Below are 22296 nucleotides of genomic sequence, written 5' to 3' on the forward strand. Positions count from 1 at the left end.
CAAAGTGGGGGTTTGGTGATTGTGAGAAAGAGGGAGAAATTTAAACGCACTGAATATTTATATGGATTCATCTCCAGAGAAGAAACGCAGTCTTAGAAAGGACCAGGGCTCGATCAGGAAAGGATGACCGACAAGGTGCGGGATGAGAACAGTCTCCCGCCATGGGGGCAGCTGGTCGTAGACTCCCGTCCACTGGGCACCCACGGTTCTTTGCCCTTTGGAAACGGTGGGTCATTTACACTCACAAGTGGCTTTGATGGTGACCCTCCGGAGACCAGGGGTCGTTGGCTGGTCCTCTTCTCTGTGCAGACCTGTGCCCATCCCGGAGGGGCTGGGGCAGCAGGCCAGTGGCAGCTGGTCCGGGGTGAGCTCGGGGTGCTGTCAGGGAGGCCAGAGCTGGCGTGGACCCGCCCCGCCCCGCCCCCGGGAGCCACCGAGGCCCCGCCGGGACTGCGGACCAGCTTGGACCGCGTCCGGGGAGCTAAGATGCAGCCACCAGAAAACACTTCCTGAGCGCAAAACTGGTGCGTTTCGGTTGACTGGAGCGGACAGGCTTCTTTTTCGCTGTTTTCCTTTGAGGCTGTTGAACTAGGGAGACCCTGTGACTTTGAGGCCTTTCTCTGTGGCTTCCCGCGTTGAGAGGAGGGAGCCAGAGTGTCCAGGCAGCAGCCTCCCCCACTGCGCTGGGGTCTCGGCCACGATCAGAGGCGCTGAGCCTTCCCCGGGGGGCCCGCCTGCTGCCTTCTGGGGGCACAGGTGCCCCGATCCTGACACAGAAGTGCCTGCGTGGGGAGGGCTGGTTTGCCTGCTGCCTCCTGTCTGATGACGGGCAGGAGGCCCCTTGTCACTGGGAGGAGCGCGTGTTCCCCACTGGGCACGGTGTCGCTCCCTCTGAGCCAGCGGAGGGTGCCAGGCCCGCTGTTCTGGGCGCCTCCTGTGTCCCCGGAGCCGGCACCCAGCAGTTTTATTCAGTCTCACAGAATGGCCTGCAGCAGCAGGTCGGTGCTTTCACGAGGCGGGCGCGGCGCTTGGTGACCGCCAGCCAGGCCTCAGAGAGCAAGGCGGTGAGTCCGTCTCTCCGTACGCTGTCGCTGGTCGGCGGTGGAGGACTCGGGGCAGAGCCTGCAGACTAGGGCGGGGGCACAGTGAGGCGCGGGAGGAGGCGCCCTCCCCGGGCGCACAGGGACGCGAACCAGACACAGCAAGTCCCTCAGCGGCCGCTGGCTTCGTCCTTAAAGCGCCGAGTGAGGGGAATTCCATGGCGGCTCCTAGGAAACGATTCTTACTTGCAACTGGGCTTCCTCTAAAGGCGATTTTCTTGTCTGATGCTAACCTGGCGTCTCTGTGACTCACTCTGTAATGCTCTTCCTCCTGCCCTGGTGGCTCCGTGATGTGCTCTCCTGCACACACACAGGCTTGTGTTCATGAACTTCAGGTGTGGCTGCTCTAAGCCTTGGCTTCCTCGTTCGTTCATTCAGTACATCCTGATCAGGTGCCTCCCTGTGCCAGTTGCTGGACACCTCACTCACACACACACAGGACGTACGTGTGCACATGCGTGTGTTACATCGTTTTCATTATTTCCCACGTTGTGTGCATATTCATAGCACATCCTCGAGAAACGTGTGTTCATGGATTTGCGGTTTTTAGTGTCGCTGTGCCTTCTGCCCCCTTCTCAGTAAAACTCGTGTGAAAAGTTCCAAACAGGAAAGCATGCTGGCAGATTCCTTCACTCTGGTTCCAGTTCTGACCCAGTGGGTCGTGTACGCCATCCGAAACCTCACAGAGGACAACAGCCAAAACCAAGACTTGATTGCAAAGATGGAGGAGCAGGGGCTGGCAGACACGTCCCTCCTTAAAAAAATGGGCTTTGAAGTTGAGAAGAGGGGTGACAAGCTGACTCTGAAGCCTACCAGGGACACGCCTCAGCTGGTGAGTATGCCGCGCCGAGGGGTCGCTCCCTTTCGGTTTGTGGAAAGTGGTCCCCACCCCCCCATCACCTTGGATGTGATGCTGTTCCTTCATGAGAACATGGACGGGGTGTGTTGCCTCCTGTGATGGCAAAAAAAAAAAGCCCCAAATTTAATTGCAAATAATTTTCTGCTCAAGCTTCATGCTGCCGTTTTCTTGAAAGAGTTGAAATTTCATACTCATTCTAGGGGAGAAATAGAAAATATATCAGAATTTTCAACGTCTAAAAGCTTCTCATAGAAATTAGATTTTCTTTAAAAGATAGCTGATGTCGACCCCAGTGAAAAGAACAGAAAACTCCTTGTGTTAAATTGAATGGCTTGTTTCAGTTTTCGCTGTTTATACCGCTGACCAAAAATCTCTGCATTTTTTTTTGATGATTCTTGTAAGCAGATCTGTTCCATCTGCCGTTTTGCTTCTTTTTCTTTCCTAGTGAATGAACTCTCCATCCCAAGTCAGAATTTCTGGAATCTGTTTCCGTGGATTTTTCATCTTCTGCAGTGTGTGAGATTGCAGGTGTTTGAAGCCTTCTTTAGTGCCCGTTCAGGAACATGTGAATCTTTTAGACAATAGCGTTACATGTGTGTAAGCTTAAAAGTGAAGTAACGTGAGTTTTCTGTTGTTTCCTTGCTTTAAAACATAGCCGTCTGGTTTGCCTTCGTCCCGTGGAGGCCGTGTGCGTTCAGCGAGGTGTCGCGCTCGCTGTGGCGCAGGTGGTGATCCCTCGCGTTAAGCGCACGTCCCTTACTTGGCAAAGACGGCTTGCTGGGTCCCCCTGCTCCCGCCGGCGGCGACCCGGAGTCGGCCCCCTTCCTTCCATTGTTCCCTTCCCGGGGGCCTTCTGGGCTCCGGCCGCAGCTGAAGTATTTTCTCACTGTGATTAATTCCAGCAATCTCTTTTCAGCCCTTCTGCCTTTCCAAAACATTGACAAGACTCATTTCCAGTTAATTAATTCGAGAGATGCTGAAGAATAGAGGTCCTCCCTCTTCGCTTTAGGTCCCAGGCTGTGTTGTCACCGAGCCCTGTCCCTTTGGAATGTGGCGGGGAGTGAGCTGGGTGAGGGAGCATGTGGGCGATTAACTCTTCTCACGCCGAGTCTCCCGACTTAGCCGTCTGCAGACCGTGGTGCTCACGCCAGTGCCTGCGTCTTACCCACCTGCATGCCCCTCCGGGGGAGGAATATTCTGTGGTCGTCTCTGCGTGCAGGGCCCAGCGTTACAGGTGCACAGACTTGAGCACCAGTCTCAGAAAGGCACACCACTCAGTTTTGGCCAGGGCTTCACGGGAATTACAAAAGGAGCTTTGAAGAGCGAGGGTTAACTTGACCTGCGTCTGTCTGTCTTTCTCTCTCTCTCTCCCTTTCTCTCTCTCTACACACACACACACACACACACACACACACTCAGAGGTGGAACTGGACTGAGCGAGTGCTGACATCTCCGCAACCACCCAGCATACAGTCAGCCAGGACCCTCGTGGGGGCCCTGTTGTGGAAGCTTTAAACATTCTCTTCTTGAGCAGCCATGTTACCAGACTAAAACATCTAGTCAGATTTTGCACAGTTCCTGGTGAACTTTCCAAAATAAAAGCAGCAGAGACCCCAAACCAGAAGTTTTACCGAAACACAGATTGTTCCAGAGTAAAGTGCCCCTGAGTCTTTGTAGCTGTACTTACAACAATGGCTTTGTAAAAAACCGCTTCAGCATGTGAAGAATGAAATAAAAGCTCTCCCGTGTGCTACCCAGTGTCCTCTGTGTGACTGAAGACACGTGCGCTTCTAGGCTTGTGGTCGTGTGTGAGGCACGTTTATTCGTCCATAAAGAATCCTTTGCAAAATTCAGAATGCACGAAGCCCTTCCCTGGGCCACAGTGAGTTAAAGCACTGTGCTCTGAGTGGCAGCCTGGCCAAAGGGGGAAAGCAGTGGGAGTCCCTCTTTCCTCTTAACAAGTTTGCAGTAGACACTCCTTTTTTCCCCCTCTCTCAGTGGATGTACGCGCCCCAGCGGCATCACACAAGCCTGCCGGGCTGAGCCACATAATAACAAACACGAATAAATAAAAGGCGGCCTTGTGAGAGCACAGAATGGGGTGATGGTTGTGTGTTTTCTAAATAGGAAATGTGGGGCTTGCACAGTGAAAACATGCTGATGGCGGCATTGTGGCCGCTTTTGATGCCTTTGGACAGATTAATTCTGGAGCACAACCGCTCCCCTGTCCTCTGCCAGCGGACTTGGAGCTTCTGAGAACCTTGTTTTACATGCTGCAGAGGATTAAAGCACCACCTCAATCAGCCATTTAGAAGGAGAATAAAAAAAAAGGCAGGCCAGCCTTACAAAATTTGTGAAGAGACAGAATGGTCACAGCAAGTTTTGTGACCGTATTACTGCTTTCAAGAGCAGACTGACAAAGCAGTTCACTTTTTTAGCCTCTTTATTTTAAAAGCAGAGAAAGACTTCTATTTGACATTCAGTCTGAGTATCTGCAGAATGATTTTTTTGAAAACCTTAACAATGGATGTTATTATTTCAAAAATATTTATTTTCACAATTTGAGTAACAGACTGTTAGAGTGTCCATATACATCTCGTGGGTTGGTTTTTCTTGGGAAGCTAATGCTGGATGCACTTTTGTTCAGTAGCTTCTGCCTCTAACCACCATGCTTTTTGGAAAGTGCTAACAGTTAGCGGCCTTGCAAAATGGAATGTAGAGGGATGACTGAGGTCATTTGGGCTGCCAACTAGTAAACTTTTAATCAAAAATTAAGATTTTACGTATGTATATCTTGTGTCCATTAATTTCTGAAGGCATTGATGTGCAGCACTGATGGCAATAGCTGGAACTTAAATGCTACTTAAATGGTTTTATAGTGTCCTTCAGTTTCTGTGAGTTATACGAGCAATGATCCTATGAATGAGTAAACAGATGTTGGGACAAATGTGGCCGACTCTAAACATGCATATTTCATCGTCAGTAAGTTCTGCACATAAAAGAATTCATTTATATGTGGGAGGCAGTAAAATTAAGACAATTGTATGGTGCAGAGGAGTGAAAGAAGGACCTTAACATTTAGGATCTACTGCAAAACCGGCCCTTGGGAGGAGAAACCCTCTCGGTGCTGTCCAAGGTTCTGACCGCCTCATCTACAGTCGCCTGAATACAGAAAATCAATTAAGAACTTTGTTTTTCAAAATTCACATCTTTCCCCGTGTGTTTATATGATAGAATATCTCTTGTCTTCTTCCCTACACATTTTAATATGTTTATTTGGGTTTTTCAGGTCAAATGTTATTTAGGTGGCACTTGACAATATAAATTTGATTTGCCATCTCTAACTTACGTGAATTTTAAAGGTAAGCTTTTTCTGTAAATGTAATGGTTCCGGTGTTAACTCATTCATCAGACTTTCTTCGTCACAACCAAAGACAATTACTGTGTTACTGGAAATGACTTTTTGAAGGTTTTGATAATTGTTTATCCTGGCTTATTTGAAACCTTAAGTTAAGCATTAAGTTAAACGTTTCTTCCTATTAAAACAATATAGTACACATTCTCCATTTACACATGAAATTATGCTTCTGTTACTTCAGTTAAGCAAGAGCTTATGTGGTGTTTTCTAGCGTGGGTATAATTTTTACCACCACTTTTTTTTTTCCTTTTCCCACCACTTTGTAAAGCTTGTGGTTGGGAGCGTAAGCTCTGAAGTGAGTGCCGGGGTTCCAGGCCCCCCTCTTTCACCTGTGACAGACGAAAGATTCTGTAAGTTCTGTGCCTCCATTTCCTCATCGCTGAAATGGGGCTTACGGAACCACCAACCTGCAGGAGTCCACGAGGATGAAGATAAGTGAACGTATTGGCATGCTTAGGCCGCGGCCTGCCACGTGGTGCATTCACTGAGGCCAGTTCTCACTGCTGCAGCAGGCGCTGTTAAGCCTCCGACACCTTCATCATGTGTCCGACGGGAGCGCGTCTGATGGCGCACAGACACTGCACTGTGCGGCCCCGTCCCCGCAGCTCTGGGCGTCCAGTAGGCGCTCACGAAATGCACTTCACTTCTTTAGCAAATACTTATGTAATGCTTCCTGGGTGCCAGGCAATGTGTTGAACACTTTAACAATATTAATCATTTAATGCTCAGAGCCATTACACAGTATTAACCCCATTATACAGATGAGGAAGTTGAGTCGCAGAGGTTAATGCCTGGGGTCCCAGAGCAGTAAATGCTTAGTGATTAATTGCCATGGTTAGTTAGTAGGGGAAGAATGAGGGAACAAACTTAGCTTCTTTCTCCGGAGGCACAGAAAGTCAGTGTAGTAGATATGCCTGAACGGTGGCGGCTCTGGACATAGAGCAAGGGGAGCTTCGTGGGGAGAAGTCTCAGCCCAACTTCTTGCCGCTGTGTGGCCTTGAGCAGGTTGCTTAACCACTCTGAGCCTGCTTCCTCCTGGAGCAGTGTACTGGCAGATCCTGGGGATACAGCAGTAAACGAGAGACACAGTCATTCTGTCGTGAAGCTTACATTCTGATGAGAATGGCAGAAAATTAACAAGTAAACAGACATAAAAACAACATCACATATTGGAGAAAACAGCATGAAGAAAATAAAGAAGGTCAGGATATAGACGGGAAACAGGGTGTCCATCCTGAGGCGGCCACACCTGACCCGAGGCCAGAAGGTTGAAAAGGTGCTGACTGTACCAAGAGCTGGGGGAGCACTGGGCACAGAGGCCAGAGGCTGGGTGGGCTTCACACAGTCTAGGGCCATGCGGGCAGCGGGCGGGGGGACCAGGAGGCAGATCACGCAGGAATTTGCGTTTCCCTCCAGGTGCGTTGGGAAGGTGCTGACCGCGTTCAGCAGAGGGCTGAGAAGACCCACCTCCCGGGTCTCGGGCTGTGGATGAGGGTGGCTTGGCCGAGCGTGGTGGCCGTGGAGGCGGAGGCAGGGATTTGAGCTGATCTGTGTTGGATCAGTCATTGAGGAGGGGAGTGTGTTGCCAAGAGCAACTCCTCGGATTTGCTCGCACAGCTGGGGAGATGGTCAGGCTCTCCCTGAGGTGGAGAAGCTTAATGTGAAGAAGAATCCGAGGTGTGTTTTGTCTGGTCGGTACTGGAGGTACGTGTTTGGAGTCACTGTTTCGAAGCTGTGGGCGGACTGCAGCATACAGCTCACGTGAGAGCCTCCGCTTAACACTGTACTACAGAACTTTTCCAAATCTCACAAATACACGTTTCAATGGCTGCTGCCTCGAAGCGTCCCACTGTGGCCCTAACCATCCTGTTACCACTGGGCCTTCCGGGTTGTATTTCTCACTGGGATCAGTGTTGCAGGGAATGTCCTGGTGCAGAAAAGCTTTGTCTGCACTTCAGGTTGCAGACCTTGGGGGGGGTCAGAGAAGGAAGACAAGATTAAGGGGCTAAAGAAGATTTGGCATGAATTCCGAGAGTACGTGTGTTAGAAAAGGAGAGGGCACTTCCAAACCCAGTGATGGTTAACGAGGTGATTCTGACCGCAACTCCCCGAAGACAGATGAAGAGCAAGCCAAACTATTTGAAGGTACCAGGGGGAGAACAAGACAGAGTGAGAAGTCACCAGGCTGGCGTCTGGGCTGCTCTCTCACCAGAGAAGAATCAAAGAGGCTGCGGGTCGTGTGTGTCACAGCCAGAGGGGCCCAGGTGACCGACCACTGCCTGGCAGACCTCCCTCTCTCTAGGTTGGGGCCCCAGGGGGCTGCCTGGGAAGAACAATAGTGGAGCCGAAGTAGCTTCTCCCAGACACTGGGTCTCAGTGACCGGGGTGAGCCCTGCCATCCAGCGTCCGGAGCACTGCCGCCCCAGGTTCCTGACGACTCAAATCTCCTCGGAAAAAGATAACATCGTGTTAGATCTCGGAGTGTTCGTATAACTTTTCCTGCATGTTCTCTAGCACTCAGTGAAACGTGCCCTGAGGAGAGGAGACAGCATGACAGGGAAATCAGAAGAAACCAGCGTGGCAACGAACAAAAGAAATGTGGAGGGGCAGCAGAGAACGGAGTTAGCGACAGAAACTTAGCGTGACTGTGTTGAAAACGTTCCAAGAGACGAAAGACACGACTGAAAATTGACAGGGAAGATGTCAGCAGAAGACGGGACACACTGTGAAGGGGGTTGAATGAAAACTCAGGAACCGAAGAAAACATAACTGAAATGAAGAAATGAGTGGTTGCGTTCAGCCACAGGAGAGGAGTCGTCAATGAAAGGGATTAGTTGAAAGTATCTGAAATGAACCACTAAGAGACATGGGCACAGTGACATGCTCTAAGGTCCATATTTACAGCCTAAGCGGAAAAGGTGAGTGTTGCAGTTTTTGGTAATAACACCTGAAAGTCAAAACTAAGCCTTAGGTTGAAAATGTCACCAAGAAGGCAGCAGCGAGGGAAAATTCACACAACCACCACTTCCTTCGAAGACTCTCTTCTTTCCTGGAAGTAGGGGTTGTGAGCAGCAGAGGGGAGGAGAGCTGTGTGCGCTTCCAGGGGCGGGTCTGTCTGCCAGCCTGTCTCCCCCACCCCCACCCCGGGGCCTCGGCCGTCACCTGCTCCCAGCCAGCCCCCTGGAGACCACCACGTGTGGGTGTCCGTGCCGCGATCTGCATCATGGGCTGCAGTCCTCACACGATCAGCGTGCAGGGGTCTGTCCTTTCTTAGTGGCTGATGAGCTGGGCAGACACTAATCGTCAGTGAGGACAGTAAACATTAGATCAGTGCAGTTGTGAGGTTGCCCGTATTTGCCACGTGTAGAACGTTACACTCGACAAGTGCAGAACACACATTCTTCTAAAATATATGTGGAACCGTTTACCGAAACCGGTCCTTTTGCTGTGCTGTTAAGTCTCAGCAGAGTTCAGAGGATCAGAGTCATACGTAGTCTATTCCAACCCTAAATCAGGGTAGAGGTTCCTTACCATTTCAGCTAGCTGCATGTCAGTACCAAGAAGACAGCTGGAAGATCCCCACAACTTAAGAAAGGAAACTGTTTCTCAAATGCCTAAGGGTCCAAATGAAGAACTGGAAACTAGGAAATATTTTTAACTGACTGTTCATGAAGATGCTGCACATCAAAGATTGTGGCTGCGCGAAAGCCATGCTCAGATGGAGATTCACTGCCTTCAGTGCACATGTGAGAAACGATGGCGGAAAACCAATAAGCTAGGCATTATCTTAAGCAGTTATGAAAAGAACCCTAAAGCCACAATTGAAGGGAAATAAAGGAATAAATAGGACACCAGAAAATAATTAAGCAGGAAACAATCGCAATATTAAAAAAAAAAATTAAGCCAGAAATTGGTTCTTTGAAAAATACATTAAATTGAAAAAGCTGTGCTGAGGCCAACGCAGAAAACAGCGCACCCAGAAAACCACGGTCACTTCAGAGCTTGTGGACGTTAAAAGTCCGTAAAAGAATATTGTGATTATTTTATGTTAATAAATTTGAACGTTGAGGGGACATGGACAGATTCCTTTAAAAAAAAAAAAAAAGCAAAACACACAAAATATCTTACTTTAAATATTTAATCTTTAAAACTTCCACAGAGGAGACTCCAGGCTCACAAAGCCTCAGCAGCAAGTTCTACCAGCATTTTAGAAGCACTGCTAACCCTACACACACTCCTCCAGGAAAAGAGGGGACACCACAGCCCTTTACATGGCCAGAATAATCTTGATTTCAAAACCTGAAAAGTTTATTAGGAGAAAAGAAAAGGCAAGGCCAGTCTCATGCATGAACATAGACCAAAGACCCTAAACACGTCAGAAACAAACTGTATACTTCAGGGATGCAACACTGGTTTAACATTTTTTTAAAGTAGTAAATGTCACTGCATTAACAAATTAAAATCGGGGAGGGTGTAGCTCACATGGTAGAGCACATGCTTTAGCATGCAGGAGGTCCTGGGTTCAATCCCCAGAACCTCCTCTAAAAATTAAAAAAAGAAAGAAACCTAATTACCTCCCCTCTAAAAGGAAAAAAAAAATTAAAAGTCATAACTCATGCAGAGAAAAAAGTTTACAGTGAAATTCAACATCCAATCATATTAAAATGTCTTGGCAAATTAGGAATGGGGGGAGGTTCCTTATTCTGATAGAGAATTATCTACAAAAACTCCCTCGGCTAATACCAAACTGGATTAAGAAATGTTGAAATGTTTCCTCTTGACCTTAAGGCAAGGTTAGTCACAATTCAGCACTTACACTCACCCTGACACTGGGAAGCTAAAACAGCCAACGAAATACATCCAAAAAAGGAGGGGGGAGGGTAACCATTGGAAGGAAGAACTCGGACGGGATCGCTTATGTGGCTAGTGCAGAAGCCTGTGCATAAAGTATCAGAACAAATAAACGAATACAGGGAGGTTACTGAATACCAGGTTAATATGCAAAGCTCCACTAAATTTCTACAGACCAGCAACAAACATTTAGAAACTAAATATTTTAAGTAAATTCTAAAATGGATAAGGAAATTTAAAAAGCCAAGAACAGCCAGGACTCCCTGAAAGAAGAATGATGGGTAAGATTCCTTAAAAAGTGTGGTGTTGGCCCAAGGATAAGTACACAGAGCAAGGAGACAGAGCAGAGTCCAGGAACACCCTCACCTGTGGACACTGGGTGTGCTTTTTAAGCGGCTTGTAGAGCACGGCGGGGAAGGATCAGCTCTTCAACACGTCCTGCTGAGATGGCTGAACGTCTGTAGAGGGTAAAGGACACTTGGCCCCTACCTTGTACCATACAAAAATACCAATTCCTAGACAGAGTGTAAATCTGAATATGAAAAAGCAAAAATGCTAAAAAAAATTCTAGAAAATAGAGCCTTACAACCTTAGGGTAAGATTTCTTAACCATGTGACAAAAGCTATTAAAATGGGCTTTTTAAAAAATTTAGTCATCGTTAAGAGAGTGAAAAGGCAGTGGGAGGAGCTATTTGAAACATCTGTGATTGACAGAGGGTTCATATCCCCACTATGTAAAGAACTCTACGTATCAATTAAAAAGTTGGAAGAAATGGGGACAAGACTTGAACAGGCACTTCACCCAGAAGACACCCATTTCACCAGCAGACACAGGAAAAAGTACTTAATCTCATTAGTAATCACGGAAATGAAAACCGAAACCATGATGAAACGCCACGACTGCCCGCCAGAGCACTGAAAATAAAAAGACCAGCAATGCCATGTGCTCCGCTGATGAGGATGTAGGGCAGACAGAGCTCAAACCCCGCCGTGGGAGTGGGAGTCGGTGCCGCCCGTAACCACTTAGGGAAACAGTCTGGGGTTCCTTGGCTGCTAAATTTGAAGATAAGCACGTCGTATGACCCAGCAATTCCACCGCAGGGATCATACCTCACAGAAATCTACGCGTATGTGAACCCGGAGACACAGATGAGGCATGAGTGTTCGTTATTTGTGACAGCCGAGACATGGAAACAGCCCACGTGTCATCGGCAGTGTCCTGGTGAGAGCGGTGGTGATACACTCGTGGCGTGGGGCTCCGGCAGTGACCTCAGCCGCTCCCAGCGGGTGAGGCTGCCAGTGTCGAGTAAGGAAGCCACACGCCAATGACGGCTGTGTGACTATTTCCATAAAGTTCATAAGCAGATCAGACGAGACGTTAGATAGTGGCTGCACGGTGTGTTCACTGTGTGATAACTCACTGAGCTGTACCCTTACGTTTTGTATCCTTTTCTGTATTTTATATTCCACACAGAAAAAATCTCACCTGCTCACCTGGGTGCAAGTTGAGCCGCTATAGAGAGAGACCCCCAGATATGGCGGCCCAGCAGGAGTGAAGCTTCCTTCTCTTCACAGGATACATGGCCTGTTATTGGAGGCAGACAGACAAGCGGGGGTGGGTACCAAGAGCCCAGGGCTCCCCCGTGCCTTGCTGCTCTGCCGTCTCCTGGGGTGTCACCTCTGTGTGCACAGTTGAAGTTGGGTGACTATTTCTTGCCTTTGGGAAGGAGAAGAGTGGAGGGCAGGCACTTTCTCTCAAAGGAAGCGGTCTGCACACATCTCTTACTCCCTCCTGCGGGCGAGGATTTAGCCCCACAGCCACATCTAGTCCTGCGTGGAGCTGGGCCACGTGGTATCTAGTTGGGTGGCTGTGCGTGGGTCCCTGACCACAGGAAGAAGGAAGTGTGGGTGATGGGGGGACAATTGGCAGGAGCTGTCACAACACCCAGAGTTGTGATGTCAAGCCCTGCATGGTTGCTAGAGGGGCTGCGTTGCATCTCCCAGCCCCCTTGTGAAGGCCGAGGGCTGTCTGGGCAGATGCATTGGGCTTAAATGTCCTAAAGGATAAGGAAGTCTGGGGATACATGTGTGGTGCTGCATCTGGGGAGGGCGTCAGGGGGGAGACCTGGGGGAGACCTGAGGGAGCCCACCCGTCACCGGATTCCAGAGCTGAGCAGGAGGCCAGGGGGCCGTGGAGCAGAGAGGGAGGAGGGTGTGGGGCCCGGAGCGCCTTCCCTTCAGTAAAGGGCCCTGCAGCAGGGGGCTTTGGAAGCCCTTGGTGGAAATACATGTGCATGCACTGTGGCCAGGCCAGGGCCTGGCAGGACCGACTTACCCAGGGAGCGGCTCGCTCTCCTGGGGGCCGGGACAAAGCCGCAGGTGCAGCCCTGGGGCTCAGGAAAGGAGCGAGGGAGCCTCCATGCCCTGGGGTAGGTCCCTGTGAGCCTTAGTCTTTCTGTCTGTAAAATGGCAAGGCGGGTGTGGCACCTTTGCTTCCGGGTCATCCAGAGAAACAACCAGAGGATGCCTGCACGCGCAGGAGGAGGTGAACTGAAGGAGTCGGCACCCTTGTCGCGGAGGCTCACAGGCCCCAGGATCTGCAGGCGGCGTGCGGGGGCCCCAGCAGGGCTGGGGCTGTAAGGTCCGGCCCGGATGCCTGCAAGCTCGACTCCCAGAAAGAGCCGCCTTCACCTCAAGTCCAAAGGCTGGAAAAGACCCGTGTCCCAGCTCGAGGCACCCTGGGGGGGGGGGGGAGAAGCCCTCTTTGTTCTATTCGGGCCTTTCAAGCGATTGGACGGGGCCCACCCTCCCTGGGGAGGGGGGAGGACCACCTGCTTCCCTTACTCAGACTGCCGGTTCCAGCGTGAGTCACCCGCCCAGACACACCCCGAGTCATGTCTGACCCCTTGTCTGGGCACGCCGAGGCCCAGTCACGTTGACGCAGCATGAACCATCACCCTATCTGAGGGTCCAGGAGGAGGGACGTGCCAGGGCCTTGTCGCCACGGACCCTGACTGCTGCGGGAGAGCGGGGTGGGAGGGAGTCGCAGTGGCGGGGGAGGGGCTGCAGCAGCTGGGCCAGCGGGCAAGGGACCCGTAGCTGGCACTGCTGCCCACCCGGCCCAGGGTAGCTTCTTGTTTGACCGTCTGCATCCCCACTGGGCTAGGAGGCCAGTAAGAGCAGGGACGGTGTCTGCTGTCCCTTGTGGATCTGGCACCATTAGGGGTGAATCAGCCGCCACCCCCACACTCAATGTTGAAGCCATGACTCCCAGCACCTCAGAATGTGGCTGTATTGGAGATAAGCCCTTTAAAGAGGTGATTTCAATAGAGTGAGGCCGGTTGGGTGGGCCCTAGTCCAATCTAACGGGAGTGTCCGTGTGAGAGGAGGAAATGTGGACACACCGACCCCAGGGGCACGTGTGCACAGAAGGACGGTCACACAAGAGGGCGGCCGCCTGCAAGCCCAGGAGAGAGGCCGCAGGGGACCCACCCCGCCGACACCTCGATCCCAGACTGAGAGAGAATGGGTTTCTGCGGTTATTAAGCCACCCGTCTGGTGTTGCGTTACGGCAAGCTCAGCGCTGAGCATCTGCGGAAGGCAGAAGCCATGAGACGCTTCGGCCCTTGTCCTCGGCAGACGTGTGAGCAAGGGAGCTACAGCTCCGGGCCCAGAGCGACCGTGGGAGCAGAAGGGTGTTCAGAGAAGGCTTCCTGGAGGAGGCTTCTGGCGGCAGCTCACGGTGGGCGTGGGCTGGAAGGCTGTTCTGAGAGGGAGCCAGTGTGTGTGCACCAGCCTGGAGCCGGGAAGGAGCACCTCTGGGAACTTCTTCCTGCTTCACCGATGCTGAAGGGTCACCTGTTGCGGAGTCCTCGTGTGTCTCCCAGAGAAGTCTGGGCCACGGCCTGAGACGGCGGGGAGCCCCCAGCAGGAGATCCTCACCCTGGCGGCTGCAGGTGCGTTACATGAGGCAAACCAACGGCGCAGGGCCCAGGAGGCAGCCGGGCAGAGCGGAAAGCTGCGAACCGAGGAGCCGTCCCCAGTTCTGAGTTTGCTCTTACAGGGTGCTCAGCAAACGGCAGCAGTCCCCCCGGGGCGCCCGCGGGGTGGGTGTGGTCCCCCCAGGGCGCCCGCAGGGTGGGTGCCAGGAGCAAAGCGGGGCATCGCTCGGGCAGCAGAGGGCAGAGCTAGGCTCCAGCCCCCCCTCCGCCTCCTCCCACGGGACGCCTGTAGGTCCTTCCTCTCACTGTCCTCCTGAGTCCTGCCCATGTTCTTGAGCCACCATAACACTCTCCTCCTCCAGGAAGCCATCGAGGGACTTAGGTTCACCTTAATCTGCACCTTCCATTAATCCTTGGGTTTTGTAGCCATCCCCTAGATCGTTCCATGTGTCGGGACCACTGACTCAGGAGAGGTGCCAGGGAAGGGAGGTGAATCTGGTACCTTTGCAAAGCAGCTGCCATCTCGGAAACAGTCACCAGGGCTCATCGTGGCTTTCACAGGGCTGTGCTCTGATGACACCGACACCTTGTCAGCCGTCCCTCCCTTCAACAGGTAGCCGGACACTGGGCTGGGTGCTGGGACTAGACAGACAGTGGCCCACATGCCGCTCCCAGTTTGCTGAGGGAGATAGATGTCAATCAGATCATCAAAAAAGCGCAGGTGCAGCTGTGATAAGTGCCCAGAGGGACACCCAGGCCTGTGAGAGAGCATCAGCGGTGTCCCATCTCACTACACGCACACTACTGTCGGCACCCTGGACCCACGGCAGCTCTGCAAACCTTCATTCTCGCCAGTGTTCAGCCCCACCACCTCCCCTCACTTTCTGCTTCGTCCGGGCCCAGGAACTCCCAACATTTCTCACTACCAGACCGCAAGCCTTCCTGCACCCACCTGTTCCTCCATCCCACCTGGGTCCCTCCACACACGCCATCCATTCCACCCCACAGGGATCTCAGGATCAGGCGGTCCTCTCACATCTGCAGCCTCCCCTTCGTTCTTGCTTCCTTTCCAACAGGCCAAACTTTCACTCACCTTAAAAAAATTCTGCAATTCCAGATACCCTCTTAGTCATATTTAGCTCAGTTGTCTTCAAATTTTTTGTTCGCATTTCCCTAAAGTAACTTTGAAAAAAACCTACAACATTTCAAGTTGATATGTTTTTTCACCTTAAGTCTTTATAGTTACAAATTATCTAATTTGCAACAAACAGTAGAGATGCTGTGAAGAGAACTGTCGCATGACTCCTTTAAATGATTTTAATAGAAGTGAAATATAGAAAAATGTGGTTCCCCCTCCTACACTATTGGTGGGAATGCAGTTTGGTGCAGCCATTATGGAAAACAGTATGGAGATTCCCCAACAAACTAAAAATGGACTTACCATATGATCCAGCAATCCCACGCCTGGGCATATATCCGGAGGGAACTCTAATTCAAAAAGACACCTGCACCCCAATGTTCACAGCAGCACTATTTACAATAGCCAAGACATGGAAGCAACCTAAATGTCCATCAACAGATGACTGGGTGAAAAAGTTGTGGTGTATTTATACAATGGAATACTACTCAGCCATAAAAAAAGAATAAAATAATGCCATTTGCAGCAACATGGATGGACCTGGAGATTGTCCTTCTAAATGAAGCAAGCCAGATAGAGAAAGAAAAATACCATATGATATTACTCATATGTGGAATCTAAAAAAAGAAAAAAGAAGACACTAATGAACTCACCTACAAAACAGAAACAGACTCACAGACATAGTAAGCAGTCTTATGGTTATGGGGAGAAAGATGATAAAAGATAAATTGGGAATTTGAGATTTACAAATATTAACTACTATGTATAAAGATAGATAAAAGACAAACTTCTGTAGAGCCCAGGGAGCTATACGCAATATCTTGTAGTAGCCTATAATGAAAAAGAATATGAAAATGAATATACACATGCATATGGATGACTGAAACTGTGCTGGACACCAGAAATTGACACATTGTAACTGAGTATACTTCAGTAAAAAAAGAAAAAAGAAAAATGTGGCTCCCAACAATCCATTTTAAAAATTAAAGTGCCTTCTCTTAATGTTAGGAAATAATATTTTTACTTTTTCTTCTGGAATCTGCACTTCCATTTCATTCTACTCACAAAATTTTATCCTAATGTAGTATTTCTATGCTTGAAATCATATAAAATAGGTATAATTTCACACACAGAATTAAATTCTGGCCATAACAGAGTTAAAAACCCATGACAAAAAGATACCTGGAAAATATATGAATATTTAGATATTAAAAAGCATAATTCTAAATAACATGTGGGTGAAAGAAGAAATTATAAAGCAAATTTAAAATGTCTGAATAAGTAAAACATGATACAGTCATCCATTGGTATCCACGACCCATGGGGCATTGGTTCCGGGACCCACCTCAGATACCAAAACCCACGGATGCTCAAGTCCCACTGTCATCCTTCTGTATCCACGGTTCTGCATCTGTGGATTCAACCAACCAAGGATACTGCAGTACTGGAGTATTTACTAAAAAAAAAAAAAAATCCCAGTATAAATGGAACTGCCACGGTTCAGACCCGTGTTGTTCAAGGATTGGCTGTATGTGAAAATGCTTGAAACGCAGCTAAAGTCGTGTTTATGGGAAATTTGGAGGCTTTTTGCTTTGTTAGAAGAGAGATTTAAAATCAATGACCTAAGTTTCCGCCATAAGAAGCTAGAAAAAGAAGGGCAAATGAAACACAAAGTAAGTAGAAGGAAGGAAACAATAACAATAAAACAGGAAATGGGCAAACAGTAGAAAAAAATCCGTGAAGCCAAAAGCTAGTTCTTTTAAAAGATCAATGAAGTTGATAAACCGCCGGTGAGCCTGCTCAAGGGAAAAACCCACAAACTGCCAGCATCAGCAAGACAGACGGGGCATCACTACAGCTCCTACAGACACTAAAAGGGAAACGAGATTATGAGGGAAAATGAACAACTTTATGCCCCCCCAAATGGAAAACAAATTATTTCTGTTAAACACATGAAATATCAAAATGGACACAAAAAGAAATAGAAAATCCAAACAGCCCTATGTCTACTAAATAAATTGAACTTGTGACTGAGCCTCTCCACAAAGAAACTCCCAGGCCTCTGTCTTCAGTTTTAATGCCCTCTACGCACGCCGCCCCTGGCAGCCAAAGTGCTCTCTCCCGGGTGCAAGTCGGCCACGTCCTTCCCCTCCCCCAGAGGGTGGCTTACTCCCCAGGATGACATTCAAGGCAGTCTGAGCTAGGCTCTGCCTGCCTCTCCACACCCTCATTTCTAGCCACCATCCTTCGCGACTCCCTGCCTCCCCACCACACGCACACGCACGCGCGCGCGCGCACACACAAACACACACCTGATCCCCCCCACATCCTCAGCTGGCAGTACCCTCTACCCCCACCAGGGGGCGCTGGGGAACGCGTGGGAGCCTGAGTCGTTGGCAACCACTAAGGGATGTCCCTTCACATTTACTGGGCAGGAACCGGGGTGTCAAACACCCAGCAATGCCTGGAACGGGCCCCACAAAGAAGAGTCACCCTGCTGAGTATCCCAGAAGAACCCCCGCCGGACTGGATTTTCTGTGTCACCTCGGGGAGTTACACACGCTAGGAGCTCTGCCTGCAGCTGCCTTTCTGTCTTCACCTGGTTAGTTCTGCCCCAGGCGAAGGGGCTGCTTCCAAACATATACCCAACAAACTCACTGCGAGGAACTTGCCCCCCTCCCCCGGCACCGCTTTTATTAAGTATAAGTCAGGCTCAGTTCCAGAAGCAGAGACTTTTAGTTTGAATATATTCCGAAACGCACGAAGCAGCGGAGGAAATTCTAATATTTACTCTGTAACCATGGTTAGTCTTCCCTACTCTTGAAAGAGAGGCTTTTTCCCGATCTTCATTTTCTTTGCTTGTGCGGTTTCTCTGGGAGCCCTGGCCCACACCTGGGCCCTCCGGGAACACCCCAGCTCCCTCGCCTTCCCACTCCCCGCTTCCCCACCCCGTTTACCTCTGCTTTTATTATCCTGGTTCATCTTTCTCCCAAGGTCGGGCTGGTGTCGAGCTTTCCCCTCCCTGCTCCTGGGGCGGGGGGTGTCTACCTGTGGACCACCTGTCCCCAGCCCACGGGGCACATCCCTGGGAAGAGAGGTGAGAATCTGTAGGGTAAACAGGGGAAGGGCCAGAGCCCTCCTCGAACGTCCCAGGTGTTTGCCGGGCCCACTGCAGATTCGCTCTCACTTTTTAAACGTTCTGCATCGTAATTACAGACTGTTCTTACTGAGATCTGGGAAAGGGAGGAAGGAGAGAAGTCCCTGTGCTGTTGTCACTGATTCTTTGCTCCTTTCCGTGCACGACGAGGTCTAAAGACCTGCCAGTCAAGGCAAGAGGATTAGCCTCACCCATGCGAAGGGAAAATTGGGAAGGGGAAAAAAAAAAAAACCTTGTCTGAACTTGAAAATAAAAATGCTGATGTGGTTTTTCTTCCAGAAACATATCTTACTGATTAAGAGCATGGAGAGCTCCCGGCTCGTGGGTGGGCCCGCCGTAGTCAGCCTCCCGGCTCTACGAGGCCAGGCCCAGCTCGCCGCCTGCAGAGGCTTGGAGGCAGGAGGCCGTGCAGATGCTCCCAGGGCACATCTTTGCGGATGCGCACGGCTGTGTGTGTGTGTGTGTGCGTGCGCGCGCGTGTACGCAAGCACTGGTGCGGATCCGCTAAGACAGGGATGTTCCTTTGCTCAGCTTTTCCACCTTCACGTCAGGACAGAAAGGCAGCGGGTCATCCTGGAAGGAGGGTGGACTTGGAGTCAGTTAGGGCTGGTCTGACCCAGGGCTGCTGCCTGTTAGCTGAGTGACCCTAGGCAAGCGACAATCTCCTTGTGCCTGAGTTTCTCCATCTTTGAAACAGAAATGGGGCACCTACTGGCTAAGGTGGGTGATATAACGCAAGTGTCGTCATTGGCAGGTGCCCACACTGAGTAGAACCCCCACGGGTGGTCACCATCCTTGTGCCAAGAGGGTGACATGTGGCTGACTGCAACTCTGCCCCCACACCCTCCCACCCTGGGCTGTCTGAGGCCACTGCCTCTTCCAGACAGCCTTCCTCTTTCGGTGTTCTCTGCCTTGGCCCCAGTGGGCCTCAGTGTCCATGGCTGTGAAATGGGGCCGACACCTTGCACACATCGACCACACAGGGCCTGTGGCTTGGCATGACGGTGGAGGCTCCTGCCAGGAAGACCATCTGCGCCAAGGGCTAGATGCCCCCGGCCAGGCTCAGCTGGCCTTTTCTCCAGTTTCACTGGGTTGGGTTATGGAGCGATGGTGGCCGTTGATAAAGCAGTAATTGGGGTGACTTGGGTATTTTCCGAGGTGCTGCTGCCGATGACTCACGCTCAGTAAGTCAACATTCCACTGTCATGGGCCGGGAGACAGTTGCACAGCCTACTCAGGGATTCAGGTTTCACAACTCCGGTATCTGGATGTGCGGTCCCTGAGTCACCCAGAGATTCCACACCTCAGGAGGTGTTTACGTGGGGCTTTGTTCCCAGTCCTACACGGATAGGGTGTGCTCCGAGGCGTTTAGCTGGCACTTAGAGGGTTTACAGCTGCAATCTGTTCCTAGCAATTAATATCCTGTAAATAATAAATCCACTCAGGAGCCAAGCTGCTGAGGCCCTCAGTGCCTCCTCGCGCTCACCTCTCCCTCTCCGGAGCGCTCTGTCCTTCCAGCTGCTTTCCTCCCCCTCCCCCAGCCTCGCCTTCTGTTTTCTTCTGCTTCTTCCCAGGGGTCCCTGCCCCTCTCCCCTCTCCCTTCTCCCAGCTGGCCCTGAGCCTCTGGGGGGCACGTGGAACCGAGCACACTCACTTCTTGCCCTCTGCCAGGGCGCAGGGCCCCATTGGGAGTTGGACCATGGAGGGGACCAGCCACCACCCAGAGGAAGGGCAGGGGTCGTGGGGGAGCCAGAGACATGGCGAGGACGTGGACGTGACACAGTGGTCCCGGGCCACCCATGGCTCTCTTCCCACTTGTCAGGGGCTGGGCTCCCAGGAGCACGACGTTTGGCCTGGAAAGGTGTGAGCGCTGCACCCTCCTGGTGGAATCCTTGCATCTCCAACTTCCAGCGCAGCAGTGGTGGCTTGAGGCAGGAGGGGCAGATCCAAAGGACGAGGGAGCCCTGTGTGTGCCAGGAGTGCGGGTCTCTCCTCCTGTGAACACGTGCCGTCAGCCGGTCCAGGGTGTGAGCCCCGACCACGGTCAGCGGTGGTCACAGGCTGCCCTGCGCAGACAGACCAGGTCCCTGTCTTGCAGCTGATGCCCGGGGGGCGGCGCTGGCTGTAAAGCCCACTACAAATAAAGATTACAAGATTACCGATGGTGCCAGGGCCAAGAAGGAAACAAGCAGGTGGGTGGGAGCGGGGACAGGGACCCCGTTTCAGTAACAGGGAGCATGTGCATGCCTACAGCAGAGTGGGGGGATTGGAACCCCAGCTCTGGGAGCAAATCCTCCTTGATTTGAACCTCAGCCCTTTCCTTCCTAGCTGTGTGGCCTTGGGCAAGTTGCTTGACCTCTCGGGGCTTCAGTTTCCTTCCCTGTAAAACGGAGGTGATCGCAGTACGGACCTCACGGGGCTGCTGTGACGCTCCGTCAGACAACATGCACAGAGCAGCTCAGGGCCGCGCTGGGCCCTGGATGCTTTAAATCCGGAGCTAGGGACCCCGGAATGGAGAAAAACGGGAGCTTTCGGAGTAGAATCCAACCCCGGCAGGTGGAGGGATTCCAGAAAGAGCCAGCTTCCGCGCCGCGGGGAGTGCGCGGGGCGAGAGGCGATGCTGCACTGCCCTCTGGGGGAGCCGCGCAGGAAGGGAGCTGCCCGCCCGCCGGGCGCCCGGACCCCCAGCTCCCCGCCCGGACCCCGCCCCCCCCCCCGCAGCCTCCGCCCCGCCCGCGCGCCTGCGCTTCCGCGGGAGCTCTCGGCACCCACCCCCACCCCCCACCCCGGCGCGAGGCCCTGCTCGGCGGCAGCGCTGACGCTCCTCCAGGGCTTGTGACGCCCGCGCAGCGCCCGGGGACCGGCCCTTCCCGCCGCACTCACCCCTCGGCAGTCGGGTTCCGTTTTACAGACGAGGCGACTGAGGCACAGACAGGGGCTCCAGGGGCTCCGCTCGGCCTTTGCCGTCCGCGGGCCGCCTGGGGCGTGTCCCCGCCCAGCGGGGCCCTGGCCCCCCGGGGCCCCGAAGCCCACGCCTCCCGCCTCCTCCCCGCGGCCCCAGCTCCCCCAGAACCGCGGCCGCACTTCCGCAGCCTCGCCTCCGAGAGCCCTTCCTTTTCGTCACCTCCCCCACGCCCTCACCCCGGCCCCTCTCCCAGAGGGAGTTCTTTGCTCGCATAACCCCAGCCCGGCGAGTCCAGCCTCCTGCCCTCTCCGTGGCAGCAGCTTCCCTTCGCGGGTAGCCCAGGCGCCACCGTGCCCCTGCCGCCTTAGTGTCTCTGCCCCGCTGCCGCCACCTGCACCCTTCCCGTCCCGGACGCTACCCCGTGCTCCCCCCTCTGTCAGCTCGGAGTCTCCCGTCCCAGCTCTGAAACAGCAGCAGCCAGAAACCCCCTACCAAGGCCACGGAAGGCCTTCACAGAAGTCCCCCTCCGTGGTGGGCTTCTCTCTCCTCCTCGGAGGCGGCCGGGGTTCCCAGCCCTGCCCCTCCCTCCCCACCCTCTGGCCACCTCCCTTGCTGGCTCTTCCTCTCCCAGCCCAGAAACCCTGGACGTCTCCAGGGCGGAGCTGGTGGAGTTTCTCTCTCCTGCATCTACTCACTCCTTGGAAATCCACCCAGTTTCAGGGCTTTGAATACCAGTACTACCCTGACAACCCCCAAACACGCCCGGCCCAGGCCGCCGGCCCCGGGGCGCTGCACCCCGCTGCCTGCTGGGTGTCGCACTCAGGGCGCGGGCAGGAGTCTCCCAGATGCACGCACCCACGGCGGCCCTGACCTCCTGCCCCCAGATTCCCAAACGCAGGAAACGACAGCTTTATCCTCCCAGGGACT

At 52.3% G+C, this 22296-nt stretch overlaps 1 protein-coding gene and 1 long non-coding RNA gene across 17 annotated transcripts in view; one reads left to right on the forward strand and one right to left on the reverse strand.

Annotated features, from left to right (window-relative positions):
• Positions 1-3712, forward strand: part of ATXN10 (ataxin 10) — a 149720-nt gene extending 146008 nt beyond the window's left edge. The window contains exons 11-12 of the mRNA XM_074375716.1: positions 1745-1932; positions 2405-3712. Coding sequence (XP_074231817.1) covers positions 1745-1932; positions 2405-2407 — 191 coding nt within the window. The 3' untranslated portion in view covers positions 2408-3712. The remainder of the gene's footprint in view (positions 1-1744; positions 1933-2404) is intronic.
• An 848-nt stretch (positions 3713-4560) lies between these two features.
• Positions 4561-21967, reverse strand: LOC123618361 (uncharacterized). 16 transcript variants are annotated; one of them, XR_012510990.1, is made up of 5 exons: positions 21348-21848; positions 18757-20598; positions 18265-18392; positions 14672-16763; positions 4561-12966 (listed from the first exon to the last, which is right to left on the reverse strand). It is a non-coding gene; the product is annotated as an uncharacterized LOC123618361 (long non-coding RNA). The 16 variants fall into 16 exon arrangements; XR_012510993.1 differs by having other exon boundaries at positions 4561-10686; positions 11723-11813; positions 12564-12966; positions 14672-20598; XR_012510991.1 differs by having other exon boundaries at positions 4561-10686; positions 11715-11813; positions 12564-12966; positions 14672-20598.
• Between the last annotated feature and the right edge of the window lie 329 nt (positions 21968-22296).

The sequence above is a fragment of the Camelus bactrianus genome, chromosome 12, assembly GCF_048773025.1.
Source record: "Camelus bactrianus isolate YW-2024 breed Bactrian camel chromosome 12, ASM4877302v1, whole genome shotgun sequence".
Taxonomy (NCBI): Eukaryota; Metazoa; Chordata; class Mammalia; order Artiodactyla; family Camelidae; genus Camelus; species Camelus bactrianus.